Source organism: Accipiter gentilis, chromosome 17 (assembly GCF_929443795.1).
Source record: "Accipiter gentilis chromosome 17, bAccGen1.1, whole genome shotgun sequence".
In the NCBI taxonomy this organism is placed as follows: Eukaryota; Metazoa; Chordata; class Aves; order Accipitriformes; family Accipitridae; genus Astur; species Astur gentilis.
The window spans coordinates 11,765,852-11,787,588 of record NC_064896.1 but is presented as its reverse complement, the minus strand read 5'-3'; the positions used below and the strand labels follow the sequence as shown (position 1 = coordinate 11,787,588).

Sequence of the window (21,737 nt, the reverse complement as noted above, 5' to 3'; positions counted from 1 at the left end):
GAACAGAAAGGGTTTTTTACAGGCTAATTATTGACAGCAGCTTCACAGGTGGATGAGGACTGGATTGCAGAGCACATTTAGACATTTCATCTCTGGGAGCAGTTATCTCCCTGTCCAGGCATTATGGTTCTGATCAAGTGAAATGAATGGAAAAAGCATTCCTTGACTTCAACTAGCTCCAGCCAGGGCTCATGAGAGACATTGCTGTATGACCAAGAAGCGCACAGGGATGGTAGACTGTGTCTATGTGTTTGCACACGCAGGGCTGCGGGTAGAACATGTTTGGTACAACAGAGGTTTGAGCCAGACTGCTGTAATACAAGTCTGCGGAATTAAAAGTAGGGTGGAAAAAATAGGGCCAATTATTTTTATAGCTTGCCCAAATGCCTCAACTGAGCATACTAACTTTAGAAAGCAAAAGGCACTGTGCACGCTTGACAAGTTTGTTCCTCTGACAAGTACATCAGGTGCTCATGATTCCTGTTTAATTTCCTTCTTTAAGTATACCTCAAACTGTGTTCCTTGTGGGTGTGGTGGAAAGTGGAGGTGGAGAGTGATTCTTCTCTGAAGGAAAATACAATTACCCAACTTCTTTAACTGCTCAAACAGATGACAAGTGAACAGGCTTTCAATGCTCCCCACCAGCTCCAGTTTAAAACAAAACACTCTGCATTACACATTCAGTAACAGATCCCTACTCCCAAACTCCCTATAGCAGAAGGGAGCCAGGGGAAAAAAAATATCCCTTTTATTTGCCCTGTGTTTTTCATATTGCAAGGTACTTTTTTTTTCTCTGAACTCAGAAGAGAGACTCGCACACATGAAAACTGTGCTGTGCTACCTGGGTTGCTACTGGAATATGAACTAGGGTCACAGAGGCGGGAGGTGAGTGTGTGTTTGTGCACTCATATTCTTTGATGAGTGCCTATCATTCCTGCAGTTTGTTCACCACCTACACACTGTCAAACAATCACACAGACACGTGCACACTTCTAATCTGCTCTTTTCCAGTGCTAAAAGCAGACAAGGGTGTAGTAATTCTCCAGGTTAAAGATTAACCAGAAAGAGGGTTAGAGTGTGTGCTTTTAACAAGCACATGCAGCGAATGTGCAAGGGACAATCCATTTAAGTGTGAACATACTCATTTGTACATTGCAACCTGCATGTTCAACAGCAGGTAAAAATACGAGTATCAGAGAGTACATGTTTTGGGGAGACTTAATTTCCTTTACCCTTTCATCTTTTTTTTGCCATGAATGCAAGGTCCTCTGAGTTATTCTCCTCTCGCAGCAATATGCCAATCAATCAGAAGAATAATAGATGAGTACCAACAAGTAGCACAGTGTTTCTTAATCAGGGAGTCCTGTAAAGTTTGAAGAATGCTTTAAAACCTTTTGTTTGGGGCTTCTGTTTAATATATGGAAATACTTTCCCTTCTATTTGCTATTTGTAATATGACCACCTCCAAAATCTTGTGTGCCACTATCCTAGATTAATCTGAGCACATTTCACTGGTGATATAATATGGTCTCGTTTCTTTGTTCATTTGTACCCAATGGTAGGAGTATTCAGTGGGATTCAACAGCAACTTAACACAATTTCCACTACAATCAATAGTAAAACCTCTAAATATCGCAGCTGGAAAACAATTAGGCTACTACTGAATATATTAACAAAAAAATCTGATTTGGTGAAATTCAGGTTTGGTGTTGGTGAGTTTGGCTTCACTAATGTCAGGGAAGCTGGCCTTGTTATGAACAAAGCTGAATGTAAACCAAGTTACACTAGTCAGTCTGTTTCTGTCTCTGTCTCAGATTTAGCTTCTCCCTGACACTGTTCTGACATTCTTGTAATTATTTCTGTAGACCAGGCCTCCAGTCAACAGCTGAGGACAGCTAGGTCAGCCAATATCACAGTCTTTTGTTTGAAAAGTCTGAAAACGAGGTATTCCAAAGCAAAGATGCTGCTCTGAAGTATTCCCTTCTTTAACTTTGCTTGGGGGAGCCTAAATTTCTGCTTCTGCAGATACCTTGCACAAGCACCTCTCTTTATGCTCCAGACAGAGATAAGTGACTTTTTACAGATTTCAAGGGTGTGATTAGAAATTCACAGCTCCATGGATTTTAAAGCCAGAGAGGCTGTTGCGTTAATCTAGTCAGAGCTAATGCATAGCACAGATCAGGAAACCATCTTCTACTACTTCCTGCTGCAAGTCCAGCAGCTGAAGCTGAACTAGGATCTAGGTTTTAGAAAAACACAGAGCAGCTTAAGATGAAGTTCAATAGTCTTTCAGGGGAAAAACTCACCAGAGCTTCTGGTGGCTTGTTCGAATTAGTTACTTGATCCAGCGGTCAAATAAGCCTAGTATTTCTACATTTAATCTGTCAACCTACAGCTTACAACTATTAGTTTCCAACAGGCCTTTTGCCCCCAAGTCTGTAGTATTCTCTATTATCAAATGCCTATCCTCCTTATCAGTATTTGCAGACCATGATTAAGTTATGTCTTAACATGCTCTTTAATAAACTAGATAGATTGAGTCCCTTGAGTCCCTCATAAACCATGAGCTCAGATTGTTTACTTGCTCTCTCAGATACTTTCTGAATTGTGCCCATTTCTAAACTTTCTCCTTGAAGAACAGGAACCTCAACCAGACATGCTGCATTTCAGCAGTTTTTGCAGCAAAACAATGACAATTATTACATGACTTTCAGTGGCAAAAGGGGAAAAGACAGACAAAAAAGGAAGAAATCACAGAATGGGGCAGAAAAGAAGAATGAAAGGAGTTAAAAAGGGGCAAAGGAACAACTGAAAGAAAATGGAGAAGGAAGGAAAGACTCAAAGTAGGACAACGTAGTAAAGAAACAAGTAACTATTGAAATTGAAGCTCAGGAAGAAGCAAGCGATGATGAAAAGACCATGCAAAGTAGTGTCTATTTACAAGTATGCTTTCAGAAGTTATCTTGGCAGTTCCAAGAGGCTGATGCTCGATCCTGCTACCTATCCCTCCACTCAATTATATCAGGCAATCAGTGATCTCTGACAGTGATCACTGCATGATCCTCCGTGCTTAAGAACACATACTAATGCCTTTGCAGAATTTTCAGAAGCAGAGCTCATTAGCACCACAAGACACCAAACCAACCAACCAACCTCCCCGAAACCCACCGCTCATGTTTCACTCGAGTTCCACAAGAGAAATGTGGAAGGGACTGTGTCTCTTCCCATCCCCCACCCTGAAAATACCTGCCTTGCTTCAAGGCCAGCACTGGAGGACTCAGAAGAAACAAAAGGCGCACACACACAAAGCACACATATGGAGCTCTGGGCTCCAGCCATCGAACCTGGGACATCTGTGGCTTTCTCAGGATGCCTGAGTATTCAAGTAATTAGTCCACGGCCAGCTGTGCCCTTCTCGCTCTCCACCCTTTATGCTCCCATTGCTTCTACCAGGAGTGTCTGTCCAAAGAGTATTTTGTCTGATGGATCGCCAAAAGAGTAGGTTTTTTGTTGTTTATTCTTTGGAAGGAGGGAGTGGAAGAGAACTAGCTGGTCAGGTGGTAAAGGGGAAAGGACTCTTCTGAGTAAGTCTCATGAGACACCTCAACGTTTCCAAACAAGCTTTTGCCACATCCGAGGAAAGATTTGCTTTAAGCTTTATATTCTGAAGTTATAAACTCCAAACGCTTGTGCTGCTACTGAAAATGCAACCATCAATAGTGAACCTGTCTGTTCAGAAAAGCTTACTGCTTTACAGACACATTCAGCTCTTGTATTCTGGGCCTAATTTCCCTCTCAGCGACCCAGAAATAATTCAGAGAAATTAATGAACCCTATTTCAATCTCAAGATGCTCCCTATAACACACTCGTTTCTGAAATCTTTCTGCTGATTTGTACTAGAGCAAACTAGACGTACCGTGGGAGGCAGGTCTCCACATCAGTGGGGGTTACGACTGCGGCTGAAGAAACCCAGCTGAAGCTTTTACCAGTTGTGTGAAAGCAGGAGCGAAAACAGAACCAACCCTTCTGTTCTCATCTGTGAAATTACATTTGTAGCTTTGCCCCCAAACCAGGCTCCCAAACAGGCCCAAGCCAGAGCTGGGAAAGGAACACTGCTCCCCAGCCTGCGTTTATAAGGGCATGACAAAGCAAAAGGCTCGCGCGTGCATTGAGCAGGCCTGTCCTCTGACAGGGCAGCAAGCGCTTGGATGATACATTTACTGCAGCTTGCGCTGCATCGTGCCTGGCCGTGTATCATCTCCATAGCAGCAGTTCTGCTAATTGAGACCAGCTGCTTCAATTCCAAATTCTTCTCTCCAGAAATATCGATACTACGATGTTATGATTAGAAAGCACTTTACCAAATGCCTCTCAATTCTGCACAGCTCAGATGAAGAGCAGCTGCAGAAGGAAGGGACAGTTCCCTGAACATACAGAATAAAACACTGCAAAAACACTGGAGAAATGAAGGCTATAAGAAGCAAGTCAATATAGAATAATGATGGCAGAGAAAGCAGCCTGCTGTATATGCTTGTGCCTGTCATTTTAGATGTTGAAAAGACTGCAAGCAGACTTCTTCCTTCTGCTCTAAGATAAATGGCCACAGCACTGCAGTGTTACAGCTTCATGCAGCAGGTGTGCATATTTGTCAGATCCAGTTTTTCTGTCCAAGGATGGATTAAAGCAAAATCCATCAATCTGGGTCTGGCTTGGGAGAGTAGCTGAGATCTTGAATCATTTGGCTCCAGGGACTGTTCTGCACGGCCCACTGGCAAAGCGAGTCATTGGAATTGATAAGCTAGTAGGAAGATTTGCAAAGTAGGAATGCCACCACACCACCACGACTTGGCTTCACTGTTGGCTATTTCCCTGTGGCTGTTGACTCCACGCAGCAAGCTGTCAGCTGGATGCTTTGCAATGGTCACACTGGGATTGCCAAAAGCTGCAAACATTTTTCCCCTTCAGCCAGGCTGGATAAAGCTTGCTAACAGTACAGTCAATTCCAAATTCACTTAGAAGTCTCAGGCCTTGTCTGTGACCATCAGACACAGGGCACTCCTGAAAAGACATCTGGGTACCGAGTTTATGCAAGAACTGGGCAAACCACTTCAATCCCATCTGTTGTTCCAACCTCCTGAGCACAGAGAACAGAATCCTTGAAAGGGAAAATATCACCAAGAATGGTCTGAAAATGAGAATCATGACACAGCACGTGGTTTCCTCCTGAGAAGGATGCTGTACAATCTTACAGAAAACATGGCACACTTCAGCATGGGGCTGTATAAACAAGGGCCTAACACACCGTTTCACTACTCAGATTTCATACTACAACTGAGGTAATGCAACACAACTAAAGCAGAGAGATCACTTTGCTATGCTAAGTGATCTTCCTCCTACTCTAAAGATCAATGAAGTAAATAAAATGCTTTATACAGATACCAGACAGTGTCTCTCAATAAACAAAATGCTCATGTTTTTAAAAAATATTCGTACTACTTTACTCTGGAAAATATTCAAAATGTTTAGAGTCTCATTCAGATTTTACCATTTACACACTTTGTTTGCTTTCATTGCGTTCCATTCATCTGCTGAATCTCCCTTTAAAATTGCAGTTTTCTTACCTATTTTGCTTTCTAACTTTCAGTCTGTATGAGAAGACTGTTTGAATCCACAGCACTGCAGGAGAGGGAATACTTCAATGAAATTCCAGTAAGTCTGAACACATTACAATTGAATATAAACTTTAAGAATCCTTCTCTGACAAAAATAAACTCACTGTATGCGTAACGTTCACTGACTACATATTCCTTTAGCCTCCATTTTCTTTCTGCGCCTAGTAAGGTTGCTATAATTACTTGTGCTGGAAAACAGCTGACACAGAAGTACATATAAGAAATAGCAGTGTAAAGATATATGTTCTATGTGCTTAATAGGGAAGTTACGTCAATAAAGTGCTCTACGCTGCATGCAGACCTGTTACCGTCATCTGCAGGTGACAGCTCGATGGAATTCTGTCATTGCAGTGCAGTTGTGTTTCCTCCCATCAAGCTGAATTTAGCCCTTCCAGTCACCAAATTACATGAATAAACTTCTATGCATATATTTATTTTATTTTTAGTTTTCCAAGATCAGTCAATGACACTCATGTAAGGAGACCGATATCACAAGACCAGGTAAAAAATGAATTAAGCTCTTCTGAATACTACAGTCATTGGGACCATCAGGACAGACACTTTGATGGTTTCCAATGGCACAGCTCTGTGGATTGTTAACAGAACTACAACAGCTTTAAACAGTCACGGACCTTGGCGCATCAGATCATAATGAACCCATGCAGCGGAGCAAGCAGTAGGAGTATTCAAACAACAGATTTGCCAGCCTCTCTTAAATCTCTTCCTGCTGACATTTGTACACCTCAGTCTGCAATGTATCGCAACTATTATGCACCGCTGCAGTGGTGGAAGTCAGATGCCCAACACACATCAGTCCCACCGGAGAAGCAACAACTCTGCAGCTGACCATTTATTTTGTTCACAAAGCACGGGCATACTCCCATTTAATTTCAGCTGCCCTAGCCTCCCCCATAACTAAATTATTGTTATTATGCTCCACATAATCCTAGTACTGACAGGGATGTTTGTTATACATAATTAAAAATATTAATTTTGCATGGAACAGAAGACAAAGAGCCAAGAACTTAATGTTTTTTTAAATCTCCCATTAGAAAATTACCTTCATTAGCACCGACTCGCTGAGCTTCTCTCTGTTGACAATTTTTATCGCGACCTTCTGACACGTGACACAGTGAACCCCCAACTTCACAAGCCCTGCAGGAGAAACAGAGCAAAATAGAAAGGAAGGATTGGTTAGAAAGAGTCGCTGTTGAGATTTTTGCGATTAGTACGCCACCCAGCAGTTGGCAACTTATATGCAAACAAATTTCCACTAGTCTCTCCTCCAGCCAGATAAGGTCTTATGAGCAATGAAGACCCTGCAGCCCACATTGTGACCATTTGGCAGGGAAGCCACCAACATCCTTAACACTCCTGCAGTTTCTGCCATTAAAACTGTATTTTTGTTGAAGCACTGTATTCCAGCTCTCACCACTCAAAGTGTATTCTAGCAGTAAGAAGTAAACTTCTCCCAATTTAACCGCACTAGGCTAAGGGCTTTTGCCAATGCCCGATATCAATGAAAGCTCTGAAGTCAACAAAACTAGATGGTCAAAGGTCTGCAGTGTAGACATGGCCTCTATGTTTTTCTAGCTCCTTCCAAAGCTTTCATGATCATAATAAAAAGGTACTTAATTATGCTTTCCCTTACTGTTATAATTTACCCTGCTGTATAAAGTTAACACTGTGATGAATGCTGTTGTGGCATGGAGGAACATCAACATATGCTGATGCAATTCTAAGTTCTTATTTGTTATTATTTACTATATCCTTGTCCTCAAACAAGTTAGAGTGCTGTTAAATTATTATATTGGCAAAAGGATATGGATGTCCAATACAGAATCAGGATGCCTGAGCTATCACCAAAATATGGAACAAAACCCCAAGAATTAAAAGAAAGAGGTAAGTAACACACATGAAGCATTATCTTCTGCAAAATTTTGATCTAAATCTGCTGACTTGCCTGAAAGTACATAGAGATATCTCCCACAAGTGAGTTTAAGATGGTCCCTAAGCCCTCAACTCTATTGCCATTATTAAGAAAACTTGTACCTGGAAAAATGTCAAGTGAGATCTTGTTTGATTCAGCTTTTACTCTTGTCAAACAGGCTCGTGCAGCACAACACCCAATAGGCTGGATCCCATCCCACTCCACACACAGTATGCCAAATTGCCATTTAGTCTGATTCAGTTATAACTGAAGTATAATGGCACTTCCCCGGTGTCACTGAGACCTGCTGGGCTTCGCAGAGCATTTATGAGCAATGACGTGCATAACAAGAAAAAGCATAGCTCTGCTTGCAGCTCCTAGGTGGGGTTGCAGTTAAGGTTCTCACCCCATCACGTGATGCAAACCACAAAGCCAAAGACGTTGCTTTATCTGCAAATTGAACATAACAGATGTGCAGTCCAGTGAAACAATGAATACAGGACTTCACACTTCCTATCAAGGGATGAATATATAGACTATTGCCTTACTACAAACTGTCCCCAGTGAAGTGAACTGGAGTTTCATCAGAGACTCCAGCAGTCTCCTGCAGATACTTGTCCACCTTTCTGTTACACAGTTAATCATAAATTTGGAACCATTAATCACTGGTTATTATGCTGAGAAATAAACTCCTGACTTGCTTCCAGTCACATCTCTTTTATGGTGTGCTCAAGTGTTCTGGATATTTCTAGTCACATAATTTCTCAGTCTCATCTGGTTAAATGCTGACATCCTTACTTTCAGCCATGACATAAACAAGTCACAAAAATTAAGAATGCAGCACACCGACAAATCCATTTGAAACTGTGTATAGCAACAGACTGTCCTCTGCCTGAAGTGGCTGACAAGCACATCTGGGGGAAGATGCTGTGATGCCCAGCCAATCCTCACTCTTATATCTGAATTTTGTCTATTCAACAAATTTATAATATCATCCATAGCACTACTGGCTCTATGTTCACCATTCATAGCAGCTGTAGCCTTACTTATGCTTCTTCTCTTTGGCTTTGTTCTGTGTTTGGATAGTGGTTACTTGGCACCACCTTGTTGAAAGTGTGCACAGTTTCAATCTGTGCTGATTGCTTCCTTCCTGCTTCCAGCACCAATCACAGCTCTACAGCACAACCACATTGCTCTTTACATCGCTCTTAGTTACTTTCAAATCTTGGCAGAACTTCTAGCTCAGTCCTTTCTATCTAGACTCCCAGGATCTGTGGCACAGTGCTGTACTGTAACATGCTGCAGACCAATTATTTTCAGAGGTCAATAAAGGTGACAAACAACTGCTCTCTGTAACTGGGTCCTTCACCCAAAAGAAAATATAAAGGCTTCTGGTATCTCACACTTCAGGGTTTGATTTCAGATGTTGTTGCTCCCAAATCAAGACGTCCGTCCCACTGAACCTGGCTGATCTGTAAACTATTTTTCCTTTGTCCTCCCTGAAGCACCCTGTCATTGAGTCACAGAAGGGTTTTAACCATGAACTTCTAGGACACCACCATGCTGTACACGCAGTCTTCACAGTGTCCTCTGTCATTCTGGCTACTAACCTATCACAGAAACTCCAAAATTAAGATTAAACCATTCTGTTTACTCCAATAAAAAAGTAAATCAACTGTTAGAAGACACTTCACACCTTGCAAAAATCATGCTGACACTGAATCACACCAATTTTATATTGAATTAATTTCATCAACTTCAGTAAGTCGTTCTTGATTTATACCACAGTACCAGAGGACAGAATGAGAAAACACATGTGCAATTTAATGCATTTTTCCTCTTTTCCTGATTTGCATTAGAAATATCAAGAAAAAAAATGCACTATCACCACTGTCTGTTTTGTGGAGACAGAACTTTAAGACAACCCTCTGAACAGTCCAAGATACCACTTTTCACTGTACTAAATTCACTGAATATAATTTTAGGATAAGAATAAAACATGTCGCTCTGCCTTGCCTCCTCCCTCCTCCCCTAGCCACTTCCTTTTGACAGTTACATGCTAGCCTAAACCCCAAAAAATCCCTCTTAGTAAATCCATCTATAGGATGAGGCCTTCCTGCTACTATGAGGAAATCCCAATTGAGCTTGGGCAGGAAGGGCTTGTACTCAGGACTTCTGTTTGTGTCCTGTAGTTCCAGTCCAGTGTATAACTACTCAGAGATGACTTAATGGGGATTTGAACTCCTGTGGGCTTCTGATGCTTAGGAATTCCTTTCACTGACACAGAGAACATAAACCATTCAAGATGTATTACATACCTGCGCAATGACAGACCTTTAGAGACAATAAGAAGCAACTATGTGACTAAACTGCTGAGCTATTATTGAAATGGAAGTGGCAGAAATGCCCACTGAGAAACAAGTGTCCAAGGTGCATTTACAGGGTTGTGAAAGAGGCTGTGGATCTTCTAGATTTTCCTCTCCTGTATATGCAGCTGTTAATGAGCACCTCGAATCTACAGCAAACCTCCAATACAAACATGTCAGTAAGTTAGGTACGTACTTGTAAAGCTTATCTATACGTTCAGGACAGCACAGGTACCTGTGTGGTCCCCAAAGGAATACGTATAAGGCTGCCGCTAGGAAGATGTTTTGCACTGGCTTGACTTAAAGCAAGTCTGCCAGGCAACAAATAGAGTTTGAACTTGTCAGCTTCATGAGTAATTAACCCCTCAAATGCAGGCAAGTAACCATCATGATTGTTAAAGTTAACTCTGGTCTGTCCTGGCAGAAAATCTAAGATGCTGTGGGAATCAAGCACTTCAAGTTTCCCCCAACCACCCACATAGCTGTCACAAACACTCACTCCTTCAGGCACGCTTCAGATTTCCATCCATAGGTGGTTCCTGGGGGCTCGTGGGCAGTGACGTGCTGGGCTTTCAAATAGGCTGTTACATCTTCCGAGCTGCAAACATTGGGCTGCTTTTGTTCTTGGCCACTGAACTGCACCAGAACTAGCCTTATAATTTCAGGTTTGGGGAGTAAAGAAGAAAACATGGAAATGCTGAAAAGCAAGGGGATGTGTAAGCTAACATTGTCTTTTCATTTATAATTAAAAGTCATGATTTGAAAACCAATGAGCATGAGGAACCCCAGATGGCACAAGGGAAAGATGCCATTCAAGGAAGTGTACAGGGAAGTGCAAAGGGAAGTGTACAGGCCTGACACAGCCTAATGCTGCACTGACCTGCTAACAACCATGCCTGCTCATTCTGCTGCTGGTAAACTCCCATTCTGCAGACACTTAAAGATACACAGATCTTTTCTGAAAAGGACAGGAGCTTATGTGATAAGCAAGGGACAGATTTAGATCAGCTAGACAGACAGGCAGCCCATCGTGAAGCAGTACAGAGAGGTGTCCTTTATTTTACCCAAGAAGAATGTACTGTGGGGATGGAGAAACAAAAGCTTCCCTCTGGCTGAAACAATACATTCACTGTGAACCCACGATCACAGCAAGTCATCTCCGTGGCTCATCTTGTAACTGGCAATCACCTCCCTGACTTTTCAGCCAATGACGGGATTTCCAAAAAGGCTGGTTTACTTTTGCCTTGAATTCTGTGTAGCAATTTTCTCTACCACAGACTGAATAAAACACTAAGAGTTCAGAGTTGGTGCTATTTCATATCCACTTTACAGTTGTGTAAATAATAGCAGCATGAGGGAACACAACTATGGGTAGTAACACCTTACTAAAGATCCTGTTATTACAACTCTTCATGAGAGAAAGAAACGTTCTGGGAACAAGAGAGAGCTTTTTTTCAATCCTATCCAAACTTGGAGTCTGCCAAAGACACCAGTCTGAATAAAATTATCATTTTGAGAGAGAGACTAATAAATAAGGAAACGACATTGTTGTTTAAATACAGGACTTATGGTATACTCATTGTTAATGAATAACGTTCCCACAGTCTTTCAGAAATGTTAAACACAAGTAACCCATTATCCTGATTTTTAACCATAAGGCCCATAAATACTTCAAGAAGTGGAATAAAAATTAGGTATATTTGCTACATTTAATACATATGATTTTTCCAATGGTAAATGGAGGTCTTTCATTTTCTTTTAAAATAAAACCAACCCAATGCCCTATTTGTAAGCATTGTTGAACTTCTGTAGTAGGCAAACTAGCCACTCATCTCAGAAGATCATCTGCATGTTGCTTGCTCTTCATTTCACTTCAGAGCACATTATCAAAAAACTTCCTAAAAAATCTGAGCAGAAAGGCCTGGTCTGGCCCATATTATCTATTTTGGCTGGATGAGCAATAAAAGGAATGTCTAGAAAGAAATATCACTCCTCTGTTAACTTGCGTTAGCTATTGCCAATTAGTTCAAGTCAATGAATACTCTGCAAATGTTAATCTAGGCACCACAGGACACAAACATTTGTGGTTTACTTCAGGGCTCAGGCTAGTGCTGGTAACAAACCACCTGGATTAAAGGAGGAACAAAAATCTTACACTGAACAAACTCAAGTACACTGTTTTTTAAAAAGCTTAGTGTGTGTACACCGCTGCTGCATATGAGCTTTGTACACATGATCTTTATATACAAGTAATGTACTTTATCCCCAGAAATTGGAGGCTGCTGTTTTAAATCTTTAAAGTATGGATGCTCATTCCTGAAAACTACATGCACTAGCATTTGCAAGATCTGCAAACCTTCAAGGATGCCAGTTTAGAAAATCAACCCTTAAAGCAAACAAAAGCATTAACACAACTCAAGTGGAACGTAGGACAATACTTAAAATGTAATATTCTTGCTCTTTATTCTCAACAGTTATCTTCACAAACACTGTAGTTTCAATTAGGGTTAAATCAGTTCAGTTACAGTGTCTAACTCTGCTGACTGCAGTGAGGTTGCTTTAGATCTACAACAGTGGAAAATGGATTAAAATTTGGCCCACAGCAACATGATTTCCATAGCGGTAAAATAAGGATAATAACACACACTTACTTACCTTGCAAGGGCAGTAGAAGGATTAACTGATTAATCCTTACAAAGAATGTTGGAAAGGGATCTAAACCCTATGCGAGTTTTACATATTACAACCAGGAAAACTGCATCTTAAATACAACCTGGAAAGAAAGCTCTAGATAATTTCTTATTAATAGCTTCCATTTCATTTCCCAATTATTTTAGTGCATAGAATTCTGGTCTCCAACAACGTGCATCTTATGCTCTTCTTAGTTGCACTGGAAAGAACTTTGTTACTGAGCATCCTACTTATGGAAACCAATAATTGCCCCTAATTACTCAGTCTTCTCATTGAACAGATGTTTATTTTTCTATAGCAATTGTTATCTCTAATTATTGTGTTTAAAATAAACAGAGCCTTCTATCAAGTGACAGGCAAATTATATGGTTTCAATTTATAATTGCATATGGGGAAAGGAGGTATAGGGTTGTCTAGAAATCTAAAAGGATGAAGATGAAGCTAGCCATGTTGGTAATAAAATAATTTGACCATGGGTTCTACAGAGAGATTCTAGTGCTACAAGGCTGTTCTGAGGGCTCGTGCAATAACTGTTTCTAAATTGAAAAAACTGTAATTACAGTAGGACTAAAGCCAGAGTCCAAATGCTTAGCAGGAGCATGGAAGGAGCAGTGCTGGGATTCACGTGTATCAGCTCAGAGCACAGGGAAGCTGCGCACTAAATTGCTATAGCCTACATTTATCGTCCTGAGCTAAGAGCACTGTCAAATGTACACTGGCTCGGCCAGCCGAAGGGACACACTCCTCAGCTCAGAGATTGGCGAGAACAATGCATCAGCTCAGATGTGACTGGATCCACATGCCTGATATTAGAGAACAAGAGACACAGACACGTATATATATACACATCAGCTCACCAGGAGTAGGTTTTACACTGTATGCCTCAGAGATTATGGTAGGATCATCCTCCAAGCTCAGCAGGATCAAAACACACAGAACCAACATCACCTCTATTGATTTTTATCTTGGTCTCTTTCTTACAATATTTCATAAATCAATACTTCTCAGAAACCCTTTGTGCCCCCTGAATATAGCAAAGAACGTGCCTATTGAGTCCTTTTGACATGCTCTCTTTCCCATCTTAACCATACACACTCATGTGCCTAAAGACGCCCCCTCAGGGAACCAGGATGCAAACCTTGATGGGCACACTGGATGCTGCTTTTGTAAAATGACAGTATTTCATCAGCCAAACTCTAACAAACTCTTGAAGTCCTCTGGGATGTATCAGCAGCTTGTGATGTCTAGCGTGCTGAGCTCCTATTTCAGATCAAGTCTTTGTTCCCATATAAAAACACTTGGGAGACTAGGCTTTGCTGCCACAGGAGAACTGCAGACTCTAGCTTCCAAAGTGTACATCTGAAAGCATTTGGGCAGCACCCCCCCCACCCCCCCACAGACAGGGAAAGAGAAGAGTGGTTTCATTGTTTTCAAATGAAAAAGATAAATTAAAATATAACAACTTTCCATTGATGCACCAGAAAAAAATTCCCTTTTTTTACATCTCTGGATGAGTATTGGGAAAACTCTGCTTTTGCCCACAACTCTCCTAGTCAAAAGCTTTTCTTTCCACTTTCTAAGAGCTGTACATCTCCTTGAAAAACTCTTCTTGAGGAATGACGAGATCCATGTCCCCCTTCAGACTTCATTAATCCTTTGTCAGGAGATGACCAAAGATCCCATTTTCAGGTATAGCAGGAAGCCACTACAGCTCAATCTATCCTGCCTAAGACATCTTTCAGAAAACATGTCATTATAATTAGGTAACATCTGGGTAATGAGCCACAACATCCCAGCTTGGTCCAGTGATCTACTGAGAAGGGCTGATGCACTAAAAAGGAGGGAACACAGTGCCGCAGAGAAAGAGGAGGTGAGGAAGGAGGAGGGGAAACAGCAGATAAACTGCTCTTCATTTGTGCTTTTAGCTGATGTTAATCCCATTTTCTATGCTCATTTCTTACATGTCCCCTTCTTCACCACACCTTTCCACCCTCCCTCCATCACGAACTACTCACATCCTTTTGACCCTCCCATCAGCCAGGATTGTTTCAACTAGGTTATATGTGTATTGAGAACTTAATTAAAAAGAGGGGTTATCATGGAAAACCTTTATACAGAAGACAGAGGTCATGCTCTTCACAAGATTAGGCTCACCACAGAACACTTCATCTACCCAGCTCCGTGCTGATACAGCTTACTCTGCCCTCTGACATCTCTTAATCACCCACTGACAGATTCCTAACAGGATTTTCACTGACTGCCGACATGCTGCACTTCAGTAACGGCTCAAGAAGTGATTTGGATTAACTATACGTGCACCCATGCTATGAACAAGGCGCGAAACAGCAAGTCACAAGCACACGCAGCACGCTGCAATCCCCATGAATTCCAGAAGGGCTTGCTGATGGCAGTGGGGTATGGCCATACACAGCCAGAGGAGAAATGCATTGGATAGCCACTACATACATTGTTCTACAGCTACAGATTCTTTTTCCAAGGACAAATTGTTCTATACCCAGTAGAACTAATAGGGGCTGATCTCTTGCAGCTCCACACCCTAAATTTCATTTCATTAGCCACCACAAAACCCTGGATCCTCCTCATGTTCCCTAATGAAATCTCCAAGTCCCATCCCAACAGGTCCTCACCACATCTACGGACATCCTACTTCCCTCCACCATGTCATAATGCCTACGATTTCCTCCCACACCTCTACCCCCACTGTCTCTAGCTTCTTATGTCTCCTGCACAGTATCCTGCAGTAACACTCTCCACAGTTTTACCCATTTGTCCTGCAGCTGACTTATCACTTGCATAGTTTCCTTCCATATAGCTTACTCTCTTTCTTCTCCTATGTAGAAGACAACAGATGCTGTGGCTAGTCTAGACCTGTGAGCACATCGTCTTGTTGGCTAACCAGCATCTACCAAACAGAATATCTAACACCTGAGTTTCCTTATATTTCCCTCTCAGATTTGGTTCTTTCACCAGTACTCAGTCAACAGCATCCAACAAAGCCCGAAAGGACCACCTTTGAAAGATTTTTGAGACTTTGAGACCTTTATGTTAATGTCATTCTATTTATTTACACGGAGGCACTCCCACCATACAGTATCATCACATACAAGAGGAGAATCAGGCCGGGGTTCACGTAAGAGCACAGTAGGGATACCTCATCTTCCCTGTTCTACATTTGGCTCCCATGGTATGGCCCTAGCCCTTTTCCAGGTGATACTGAGACCTCCCAAGAGGGTATTGGGCTGTGGAATTTAAATCCTGTTGAGTTAATGCCTAAGTTCAAACCTCTCTGAATTGCTAATACAGTTCCTCTTACTGTAGTTTCAGACTTCTTGAGTTTCTGTTTGGAAGCATTGTATCTGGATTATTTATTAAAAATAAAAATTAATGTGGCTTGCTAGTGAAACAAGGTTAATACAGACACCCTGCATGTCTAGCTGTCCACATACCCTCCATCTCCAACAACTTTGGATCCCACTGGCCAACACCAACTAAATTCAACAATGAGCCTTCAGTAACAGGTTCCACAAAATTCAGCAGCTGGCTACAGAGAGACCTTGTTAAGTCGCCTCAGTATGGGAAAGGTAAGGACACAGATTAGCCTTCAGTCATTCAGTCTGGCTAAGAGAAAATGCCTTGCTGGTCAGTCAGCATACGAATACACTTCTGAGCAGAGCCCAACTGTACTGCCTTGGCTGCAGGTTAGACAAGGGGACAGGGGAGGGGGATGGAAAAGGGGCAGCCCTGAGGATATTGGAGGGGCAAGAGGTCAGGGGGAAGGCCTGGGGACTCGTAACAGCAGACTTAGGGGCCTACAGAACTCAGCTCCATAGAATGAAATGGAAAGAACTAATTTCAATAAGATTCTGGTATTTTCACATGATTCCTACAGCCCTACACGTGGGCCTACGTAGTCTCAGTTCGAGCAAATTTTGTAAGTGCTTCCTGTCCTCCATAGTGGGTTGTGTGCATTATAAAACTATGAGGGCACAGATCTCATGATACAATTGTAACAGACTGCTTTTCCCCTTTTGCACTATGTCCCTCTGTAAAAAGTGTAGGAAATACCATATTTTCTTAATTATACTGAACATGAGAAACCCCAAGCCTCTAGCTTAGAACAATGGGAAGAAAGACCATTTGAAAACTCATTTCTGGCTTAAAAAAAAGAGAAGTCACAGCAAAAGAATTAAAGGCCAGAAAAATTAGACTATTATCATTTTAATGAACAGAAACAGGCATATAAAAAAAAACAATTTTCAAAAGTATTTCCTTTAATGTGAGAATAATGGCTCAGGTCACAGCATGGAGCTGAAAGCATTTATCGACTTCTACACCAAGAAGAACAGGAGCTGCCTGCTCATGTAGTACAAACTTCACTACAGCTGGTTCACTGTGTTCCTTACAGAGAGAGGAAAGCAGGGGGTCACATTCAATACACGGTTATAAAAAAGGCCCAAGCACCTCATTAATTTAAGGTAAGGTTTATGAGAAACAATGTAATACCAAGAGAGCACGGTCAGCTGTGCCTCCACAAAAAAGAAAGAAAATAAAGTGAATTTAATTTCCTTTCAAAAGAAAGGTGGTTGGATAAATACAAACACGCACATTGCAACCCACCTTCTGATACCCAGCTTCTTCACTTGTGGGTGATGAAATTCATACCACAGTGGCTGAGGCTATGTCCTGAAATAGAGTTCAATTTCAAACTCAAGCAGGAACTGTTGATTATAAAATGACAGTGGCATAAGAACTGTGCTATCAAAACACATCTTTGTGTCATGTTTCTGTTCCAGGATTTCTATGCAACAACCCCTTCCTGGGTTGCTGGATGATCCCACTGTGAATTTTTCTCTTCTGGAAGAATTCACTGGAGAGGATGATGAACAACCCCACGGGTCTGATCTAAAGCCCACTGAAGTCAACGCCAAGGCTCATCTCTTTCAGGAATTTGCAGACCAGTTTCTTCATCAGCAGCTTACAGCTATCCAAACCCTCCTTCCTCTAATGGGTGTTGCTGCAGAGAATGAGATGGAAGTGATGAAACATCTGGCTGTAGAAGACCTTACAGCTATGCCAGAACCAGGTGTTCTTAACAGTTACAAATTACACAACTCCCTGTATGTGTTAACTATCACTAAGGCAAAACAAATCTGCAGGCATTATTATTCTTGAATCTACAGCACCTTTTATTGCACTGCTCCCCCACACAGGAAAGGGTTCTGCCTTTACTCAGACTGGTAATTTCTTAGTATCAGCATAAAAGCCTTAAATGAGGCTCCCCACAAACACTAGCTCAAGGCCAGAGCCACAATAAAGAAGGGTAAAGAGTGGATGAGTTTTCTAGATGCCAAAAGAGAATCTCATCCCCAGGGTTTTTTCTCTGATTGCTTTCTATTCTACTAATAATTGCATTTCTTGGCCCCACACAGTTAGCATGAGGTGCCAGAAGACTCAGGAAGGTTCAGACAAAAAGAACTCTTTAAGAAGAAGGACAAGTTTTAAGGCTGGACAAGTACATAGAAATAAGCAAAAGACCAATCAGCATCTTCGCCCTATAAGCTACAAAGTTTGGGCAAAAGTTAAAAATACCATCCCTCAAGAACCAACACTCCCACAGGTGGACCCAGTTTTCCCCACATGTACACTAGTGTGATCCCATTGGCTTCCTTGGAATTATTCCCAATACTCACCGACCGAGAAGAGCCGCAGCCCTCCCAGCCTCTCCAAGGAGGTGACACAACACAGCGCAGGCTACAAACAACAGCCACAGAGGAGCTCAGCGTTGACTCAGAGTCGCTCACGCTCAGAAGAGGAGGCAGCTGAGAAATAATTGAGATTGCTGTGCCTGTTCAGTGTCCCGACATACACAGGGGATAAACGTGCTAAGATAATACAGTACTACCCCGCAATAATGGCATTAGACAAATCACGTATCACTTTCTGCAAAGCCACTGGCCTTAAGGGATACTGCCTGTAAAGAGCATAGAAAATACTGTCTTGTCTTTATGAACATTACACACACTTAAGTGTTCTTTGGCTTTGTATTATGAGCTCCTAAGTGACTAGAAACTGCTGATATTCTTTACTCGTACTGCAGGGTCAGGCCACTCACACATTAAGGCTATAGCCAAGTTGCACAGGGTGAGGTACGTAAGAGTCTTTCCCTGAACATAAGAATCATCAGCAACTGAATAGCATTTATCTGGCAGGACAGGTATCCCACAGAAACATCTTTTGTCTGCGACCCTCTATGCTTAAGACACTAAAGATTAGAGGTTGCAGTCCAAATCTTATTAAGGAATAATTTTAAAAACTCTCAGCAAGGATGGAAAAAGACTTTTAAAAGAGAATCAGGAACTCTATCAAAGGTCAAATATAGGAAAGCCTTAGTCTTCAGAGATGCCAAGTCCAATTCTGGTAACTCAATCTGCAGATGAACAAGCATGGTTTGGTCAGTTGGACAAACAAAACCAGTATGGCTAACACCGTGAGCTAGAGCAACGTGTGTAATGTCACAAAATGGTGCAACAGCACTGCCATATGCACAGGATCTGCTTCCTGAGATCCAGATCAGGTCCATGAGGCCTCCTGCACAAGGAGACTGGCTACACACATTAGAAACCGGAGAGCCTGAAAGCATGCATGCACTGTGAGCCTTACCAACAGTAGTGTGTAGCAGATTCAGCCCCACAGATTTCAGCTGTAGAAGGACCTGCACTAAGTTTCCTGAGGGACCATTTTTATTTGCAGATACAAGACTTTAAATGTCTTTAACACTAGATCTCTTCCCTTCCCTTTCATGGTGATAGAAGACAGAGCAAGCTCCAGGAGACAAGACAGAGAAACACAGAAAGAGAAGCTTACTTCTCAGATAAGGTTTCTCTTAACAGAGGCTTATATTCTAGTTGCAGTTGAGAAAACTAGAACTGAGAAAGAGCAAAGGTGCTCCCCTCCGGTCAGATTAAAGGGAATTAAGGCAAATCTGTGGCATTGTGTGATTACAAGTTGTCAAATATGATGGAGAATCCCTCTGCCCACAGCATCAACCGTAAATCCCACTAATAACTATGTGAAGAAGCCTAAAATAAAGGTTCTTTTGAAAAACTTTGTCACTCTTCTCTGCAGTATACTCTACTCAAAATCTACCTCTGCAGCTGTATGTGAATGTTTCTGTGTATTTATTGCTGTACTGGGTAGAGAAGGTGCCTTCTGAAAGCAGAGGCACAACCAGGTGAGTGAATACTAGAGCAGGAACTTCCAGACTGCACTTCGTGGCAGTGCACTGGAAACAGCATAAAGAAAATCAGAGTAACAGATGGCCAGTTATTTAGCAACAGGGTTAAAGAAACAAATCAGGTCTTCTCTAAACTTGCTGCCTGATTTGTGCTAGTGGTCCAGAATCCACCTCTGAGGAGAAAAGAAAAAAAATTTAAAAATCTAGAATCTGCTGTTGGTTACAGAGTCACAGAATCACACAGGCTGTGAGGGACCTCTTGAGATCATCTAGTCCAAGCCCCTGCTCAAGCAGGGGCAGCTAGAGCAGGCTGCCAAAGACCATGTCCAACTGGGTTTTGAATACCTTCACAGATGGAGACTCCAGAACCTCTCTGGCTACCTGTTCCATTGTTTGACCACCCCCACAGTAAAAAAAGTGTTTTCTTGTGTTCAGACTGAATTGTGTTTCTATTGCCTCTTGTCCTGTCAGTGGGCACTACTGAGAAGATTCAGCTCCCTCTTCATTCCCTCCTATCAGGTATTTATACACATTGATGAGATCCCCTTGAGCTTTTTCACCAGGCTGAATAGTCCCAGCTCACATCTTACAAGAGATGATTCAGTTCCTTAATCTTTGTGGCTCTATCCTGGATTCGTTCCAGTAAGTCCATATGTTTCTTGTACTAGGGAAAGCCCAGCCTAGATGTAGTTCTCCAGTTATGGCTTCATCAGTGCTGAGCAGAGGGGAAGGATAATTTCCTTTGATCTGGTCAATCCTGCAGCCCACGATGCTGCCGGCTGCCTTTGCTACAAGGGTGCATGTCTGGCTTATGGTCATTTTGTTGTCCACCAGGACCCCAACGTCCTTCTCTGCAGATCTGCCTTTCCAGCTAGCTGGTGCCCTGCATGTACTGGTGCCTGGTACTCCTCCCCAAGTGCAAGACTTTGCATTTCCCCTTGCTGAACTCTGTGACGTTCCTGCCTGCTCAGTTCTCCAGTCTGTCCAAGTACCTCCGGATGGCAGCACAATCGTCTGGTGTATCAGTCATTGCTCCCGGTTTTTGTCTTAAAAACACTATGTATTCAGTTTTGTTCATTCAGTGGTTTCTCTCCACTCAGTCTCTTTAGATATTAATGAGCAAAGAACACTTTCAGAGTGTTTTAACGATGTTTAATGGAACAACAATGCTTCTTTGCAGCAGTTTTAAAGAATGTTATCTGAATTACTTTAAGTAATTCTTCATATTTTCTACATGTTTTGTCCTAAAAGAAAAGCATTCCCCTAAAGTATTCTAGCTAGTACAAGGCAACCCAAAGAAAACTAAACCAGAAGCTGTACAGCAAAAAGGGAGGGAGGAAAGATGTGAATGAACTGTTTGTTTCTCTTCAGCCATGCCACAGTCCATTCACAGGAGTCCTCCTATAAGCAGAGACTTTACCAGCTTAAGGATAACCTCACATGCTTCTGCTCTGACTACAGGCAATGCCGTGAATGGGCCACTGCTGTGGTGAATTCATGCTTTTATTAGCTCGATGTGTGAAACAAGACTTCTCCTTTCTCACCCCAAACTTCCTCCTGATTCTTTCAGCTTACATGCCCTCACAAGACACCCAGCCATACAAAATGTTCTCTAATTCTTCCCATGCAGCAGCAAAGAGCCATTGCTGAACTAAGTATTAATTTGCTGACACTAATGATAGCTTACCCTTTCCCTACCCCAGTGAAGTTTATCTGCCAGCCTTACCCCTACCTCAAACAATCCCAATCAATCCATGTTTTTGGAATTGCTAAAAGGCAAAAGAGTAACAATACACAAAATTGAAGCTGAGACTTCCTCCTT

General features: G+C 42.0%; 1 protein-coding gene across 15 annotated transcripts in view; it reads right to left on the bottom strand.

Annotated features, from left to right (window-relative positions):
* Positions 1–21,737, bottom strand: part of BRSK2 (BR serine/threonine kinase 2) — a 324,024-nt gene that overhangs the window by 153,812 nt on the left and 148,475 nt on the right. For all 15 annotated transcript variants that reach the window (XM_049820723.1, XM_049820725.1, XM_049820726.1 and 12 more), the window contains exon 2: positions 6,734–6,828. In XM_049820723.1, coding sequence (XP_049676680.1) covers positions 6,734–6,828 — 95 coding nt within the window. The remainder of the gene's footprint in view (positions 1–6,733; positions 6,829–21,737) is intronic.